At 32.7% G+C, this 6,773-nt stretch overlaps 1 protein-coding gene across 1 annotated transcript; it reads right to left on the bottom strand.

The window, feature by feature from the left end:
- Nucleotides 1–249: 249 nt before the first annotated feature.
- LOC135134451 (cytochrome P450 6k1-like) lies at nucleotides 250–4,732 on the bottom strand. The gene is made up of 3 exons (XM_064063132.1): nucleotides 3,494–4,732; nucleotides 3,192–3,437; nucleotides 250–742 (listed from the first exon to the last, which is right to left on the bottom strand). The coding sequence occupies exons 1-3, from the start codon at nucleotides 4,428–4,430 to the stop codon at nucleotides 579–581; spliced, it is 1,347 nt and encodes a 448-aa protein (XP_063919202.1). The 5' UTR covers nucleotides 4,431–4,732; the 3' UTR covers nucleotides 250–578.
- Nucleotides 4,733–6,773: the final 2,041 nt, after the last annotated feature.

Genomic DNA, 6,773 nt, shown 5'->3' with positions numbered 1-6,773 from the left:
AAAATTGCTATTTCTAAAAACAATGCAGAATCTGAATCTCTAGTGTCTTTATTCTGTTTGATACTATTTATAAATCTGTAACATTGTTGTTGTAAAAGCGAAACGCAATAAATTCTGGAGATTCTTTATTCTGAATATTTTACTTCTAAAATGAAATACAGTTAATCTCCAAGTCTGCTACGAAACAAGATCGATTCTCAAAATTATATTTTCTGTCATAAAATAGAATTAATTAATTAATTACAAACTAAATCTGAGCCAAGAAACTCGTACGTGGTATTTCTTTTAAGAATGAAAACGATCAAATAATAATGAAAAGATGATACTGTAACGTACCACTGGTAACCTGAAAATATGAAATAATAAATTATTGCATGGCACACATTTAACTTTATTGCTCTATCAATGTGAATACAGAAAAATATGTACTGTTTAGTCTTGGATTTAGTTACTTAGACACGTACAGGAATTTAAAATGACAAACGTAATCTAATAGTAATCAATCACTACACATACATACCTATCCAATATTTTTGACAGAATATTATTCTTTTTATAGAAAGACAATAAATTATACTCTAAACACACAAATTTAGCCATACGTCTTCAGCCAGTTCTAGATTCGTAAAATTAGCTTCATTAAACTGTATTGTTTTTGGCGATTTCTTTGACAGAGAAAATTTGAACCTTGATAGAAGTTCTACAAGGGTTGCCTTCACTATGAGCTTCAAATAAAGTATACCTAAAACAAAATGCGTATAGTCTTTTATATACGTCCATATGTGGTAATATACAGGATGAGTCACTAAACGCGCGTTGTTCGATATCTCATTAAATTTTTAGAAATAGAAGAAAAACTCAAAGGACTATATTCTAATATTATTTTTTAAGTATACAGAATGTTCTAAGTTTAGGGCGTAACACAAAACATCTTTTTATTTATAATGAAACATCCTATATGTTTTCACATATTTTGACTGACCTCTTCCTAGACTTTACAACTACACTTCATTTTTGAACCACCGATGCGACGTTACAACGTTAATCCAATTTCACTGAAATTTTTAGCAATGGAAGCGTTCACAAAAAATCAAAATAGGGTTATTGTAACCATCTGCGTTCCAATATTTTGTGGAAAAATACATAAAGGTACGCGCTTTGTTGTGGTATAATTGAAATAAAATTTTCATATACAGGGTGTTTATAATTTTTTCTTTTAATTATTACAATTTTCAGATATCGATATTTCAGTTTTTTTCAAGTAGAACACCTAGATTTCATTACTGTATCTTATTCTAATTTTGTTCTCTCTCTGTGCTGTAAGTATTTTTATATTTAAAGTTGAAAGAAGAACAAAAATTGATCGAAGGTCATTTCGAGAGAACTTCCCTCACTACGGAAGGGTAAATAACACATCCGCAATCCCTGCGCCTCGGGGGTACAAATTCCAAGGGGGCACGGTTTAAACAAATGCAGACAATATGAAATATATTTAAAGCAGATAATAATTAGTGAGAAACAATGCATTCTTAATTCCTAGTACTTGTTTCACTTTAACTGTTTTGTTTATGTCCATGCTTCGAAAGAATTCGACCATTAGCACGCCATATGGTATCAGCGCCAGCATTGAAACACGTAACGGTGGCATTAAATGTATGCATAGGTATTAAAAGAAACTAACATTTGATTGATTTTGTCTCTTCAGCACAGAAGAGAGGACCAATTAATGAAGTAATCATACTCGGTTTTTTGTCCAAAAAAGTATAGCTGGATAATAGCAAGATAGTAAAAGAACAAAATAAATTGACTGATTTCTTTTTTTTTCAGTCACCGTGTATAAGCAAATCTAAAAAATATGAATGCAATGATAAATTACAAGTATAGACTGATCATATTTTACACATTTTAGATAGGATTTGTTCAGGAAAATTTTGAGGTGATGTCATCAATTTTTTAGGGGGGATGAGCAAATGCATTTTGATTAAAAATTTACCATGCTTACGATACCTTTAAAACATACCCAAGATTTCAAAGCATTCGGGTTTGTAGTTCCTGATTAAATCAATAAAATAAATGAGCTGACGTCATCAATTTTTTGGAGAGGATAGGTAAATATATTTTGATTAAACATTTATCATACTTAGCATAACTGTAAACCATCTGCAAGATTTCAAAGGGTTCGGTTTTGCAGATTCAAAATTAAATTGCAAAATGTTGTTTCATAATTTTGATTTTTTTTTTCCAAAAAATCTGGACGTTTTGGGAAACTTAATTCAGAGTCATAAACTACATGTGTAGGACTATGTTGATTTATATAATTTAGAACCCATTTACTATGTACAATTTTGAAGCGACCTCATTACATTATTGGTGGGGATGATTAAAAAAATTTTGATTTGCGTTTTACCATCTACATGATATTCCTAATATAAATACAAAATTTGATCGGCCTAGTCCCTTGGAATATTATCTGAGGTGTGGTTAGCGAAAAAATCCGGCACGGAAGACAGACGTACAGACGAACAAACGGACAGACAGACGGACAGACGAACAGACGGACAGACGAACAGACGAACAGACGGACAGACGAACAGACAGACAGACGGACAGACGAACAGACAGAGGGATGGACGGACAGACGGAAACAGGGGACCTATTTCTTACTCTCGGGAAGTAAAAATAGAGTAAGGTACAGCAATAAAATACAGAGCGTTCTATTTGAAAAAACTAAAATATCAATAATTGAAAATTATAAAATTTTTGATTTTTTTTATAAACACTGTATTGCGAAAAAATGCAAGCAAATTGGAATAACGTGGCAACGTCGTATCGAAATTTCAAAAATTAATTGTATTTATAAAACCTAGGAAGAGAGAGAACACTCTGCGTAGTTACAAATGATTTTAAAGTATAGTCCTTAAAGAACTGTACAACTTTGGTGTTTGACTTTTTGTCGTATTTTCTAATAAGTAATGAGATATCGAGGTTGATGACTAACCGTGTATATGTATACACATAATTACTATGTTTCTGCGACATTCACACTGTCAAAAACTTTACATGTGTTCGTTTCAATATAATATAATTTACGACTGCGGTGACAATTAAACTAAACCGAAAGAAATAATAATAACAGATAATAAGAGTTGGTTAAAACAACTTTAACTGCTGCATTCATAATAAGTACATACCGAAGTCATTTTCATCCTTGAATCCAAAAGGTAAATACTTTGTTGAATCAACAAATTTTAAATTTTCTTTACAAAATCTGTCAGGATCGAACAGTTCGGGATTAATATAAGCCCGATCATCATGATGTATACCAAATATAGATGCAAAAATTAGCATATTTTTTGGAAATTGTACATCATTTTTCGAATAATCTCTCTCACAAATTTTGTACACAAATGGTTCTGTGGGGTACTTCCTCAAAATTTCTAAAAGGAAAAAAAAATAAAAAGGTTTGAATTAATGCAGTATTATGTATATTTACCACAGACGACTGTTTCCAAATATTCCAGTTCGCTCAGGTCCTGGTAGGTAACAGTGGAATTACTTTTTTTAAATCTGGCGACTTCTGCTCTTAAATCTGTTTGTACTTCTTCATCGATACTCAATTCATACAACGTAAACAGTAACGTGTTATTAATTTTTCTCAGGGCTTTGACCAGACAAAAAATACAAAGTTTAATTTCTTCATCAGAAAAACCTTCCTTCTCCAACGTTTGCCAGATGTATTTATTTTTTATTTCTTCTTTTCTAGCATCCAAGGTAGACATTTTTGTGTCGATATCATCGGTTTTAAGAAATGAACCAAAATGTGGGTAGCTGATTGTAAAGAGTTTTTGAAAAATTGAAAACGCGTTTTTGCTTTCTAAATCATAAAAGTCGTACTTTACATTGAAAAAATCTTTTAATACCAATATAGTAAACTTATTTTTAATTATATCACTAAAATTGACTTCTTCTTCATCGGAAAAATTTGGAAGTAATCTTAACCAAATTTGTTCAATGCTGTCTGAAATTTTATTTAATAACCTTGTACTTAATTCAGTGTTAAAGTTGTTAAAATTATAAACACTGCGTGCATCGCCGCACACATCTTTAAAACAACTATTTTCATTATCACGGAAAATTCTTCCAATAAGTTGTACATCCACTACTAGCACTGCAGGTTTTAAAAAAATGTAAAATCCACCGAATGTGCATTTCTTCCGTTTGAATCTACTATAGAAAGCCCACAACTGCATAAACATGCTCGTTCTTTTACGAATTACATTGTAAACGTTACCGAATGGAAATGTGGGATGTACTGGCCTTGGTATTTTATTTCTTTCGAAAAATGTGAAAACATGTCGAATGTAACAAAAGAAAAAAATTACAGCAAACGTGAAGGATGTTACTGAGTAGAGCAACCAATCTTCATCCATATTTGTTCCATTAAAGTCGCAATAAACACAAAAAAAGAACTTTTCAACTAACACATTCTGTCACGTGAAATTAGAGCAGGTATGAATTGTTTTCTTTTAATGCAGCGTCTCACATGCTCGTTACTCAACCGTGCAACGTACGCAGGTAAATGGTAAACAACCAACTGAATGTGTTCCAGTCGGTAGTACTCGGTTGTGTACTCGGTACCCACCTTTCTATTTTGTTTGTTTATTCATTACGTAATGAGTGATTGAGTGATTATACCATTGGTAACATAACTTTCGTAGCAAAGAGAAATGCTGGTTGCTGGACCCGATGTTGCACAAAATTACAGAAAAAATATTTAAACAAATAAAACCGAGAGCTAAGCTTAGATCATATAATAAATAGATACCAATACTCAAACTGAAAGCTGTGACTAGACATGAAGCTATCTGTTGTCGTTTTCTACGTCAAGGGGAGTAGTATAATGCTATCCTTGTGTGATCACCACATCTTCATCTTTGTTATATGCATTTCATCTGTATATGTCTATTTCACTTCCGTCCTTGTACCGCACCAGCGCAACAAATCGCTTTTGACAGATGTTTCTTCTAACCTCTCTTTCGAGTTGTTGTACAAAAAACAATTTTAGAATTTAGAACAAAGATCCTATTTTAAGTGATGTAGTCATAAAGGATCACAATTACTGCCCAATAATTTACTATTCCTTTCGTTATCTACTGTGAATTATTTATAAAATCAAGCTGTCAACATCTTTCTTCCGAAGTTAGTTCAGACATACTTCCTAAAATTTAGGCGCGCAAAATTCAAATAGTGATCAGGCAAGGATAGCTTCATTCTAATCCCTCCATGCACGAGAGAGATGTGTGACAAAAGGATGTCGTCACAGGCTGTCCTAGGGAAAGAACACGGCATGGTGGTATCTATTTATTATATGATCTAAGGAGCTAAGCTGAATTCGCAGTGCCATGTGTAAAATTACAGCGATAAGCAAAATAACTAAAACAAGTTTAATCCCATTTGATGTATTGGTGTATTTAATCAGCGATAGCAGTTGGCATTTCACATTTTCTCTTATTTACGTAAGATTAAAATAAAAATTTTCCTCGGTTAGGAGAGTGGAGACGTTTTTTTCGGATAGCAAAATCGGAAAAAATTAAGTATTACTGCACAGAGATATAATACTCAAATAATTTCCCTAGGGAGTTTTCGTTGTGTTCTTTCTTATAATAATCAGAAATTCAACAAATAAAAAATTGGTCGAAGGTTATTTCGACAGAACTTCCCTGGCTCGAGAAGGATAAATAACACCCCCTCAATCCCTGCGCCTCGAGGGTGTAAATTCCAAGAGGGCACCGTCCGAACAAATGCGGACACTATGAAGTATATTTAAAGCAGATAATCAATGGCAAACAACGAAGTACGTGTTTAACTTAACTGTTTTATTTATGTTTATTACTAGCTGACCCGGTGAACTTCGTTTCACCTACAATTTAATTTTGAATCTGCAAAACCGAATGCTTTGAAAACTTGCAGATGTTTTAAACATATGATAAGCATAATAAATTTTTATTCAAAATATATTTACTTATCCCCTCCAAAAAATTGATGAAGTCAGCCCAAAATTTTGCCAAATGAATCCTATCTAAAATGTCCAAAATAGGATGAGACTATACTTGTGATTTAGCATTCCATTCATGTTTTTACTTCCCGAGCGTAAGCAAAGGAAGTATTGTAATCGAGACCGTCGGCCGACTCTCTACTTTTACGTTTTCTCGATCTTTCATGACCCCTAGAAGACGAAGAAATAGGTCTCCCATTTCCGTCTGTCTGTCCGTCTGTCCGTCCGTCTGTCCGTCTGTCTGCCGTCCCGGATTTTTATTAGACAGATAATCTCTGAAAGTACTGGACCGATTGTTGTGAAATTTTGTAGTTATATTAGGAATATCATGTAGATGGTAGTAAAACGCTAACCAAAATTTGTCTAATCATCACCACCACTAATGTGATGACGTCACTTCAAAATTGTACATAGTAAATGGGTTTTAAATTGTATAAAATAATATAGTCCTAAACATGTAGTTTACGACTCCGAATTGAGTTTTTACCCGAAACGTCCAGATTTTTGGAAAAAAAATCAAAATTATAAAACAACATTTTTGCAATTTAATTGAATCTGCTAATCCGAATGTTTTGAAATGTTGCAGATGTTTTAAGGCTATAAAGAGCATCATAAATCTTTACTCAAAATATATTTGGTTATCCCCTCCAAAAACTTGATGACGTCAGCTCAAAAGTTTGCCAAATAAATCCTATGTAAAATGTACAAAATATGATGA

Source organism: Zophobas morio, unplaced genomic scaffold (genome assembly GCF_036711695.1).
Source record: "Zophobas morio isolate AGI-343-1 ecotype UQ-CSIRO unplaced genomic scaffold, CSIRO_AGI_Zmor_V1 ptg000023l, whole genome shotgun sequence".
NCBI lineage: Eukaryota > Metazoa > Arthropoda > Insecta > Coleoptera > Tenebrionidae > Zophobas > Zophobas morio.
This window is presented reverse-complemented; position numbering and strand designations above follow the sequence as displayed.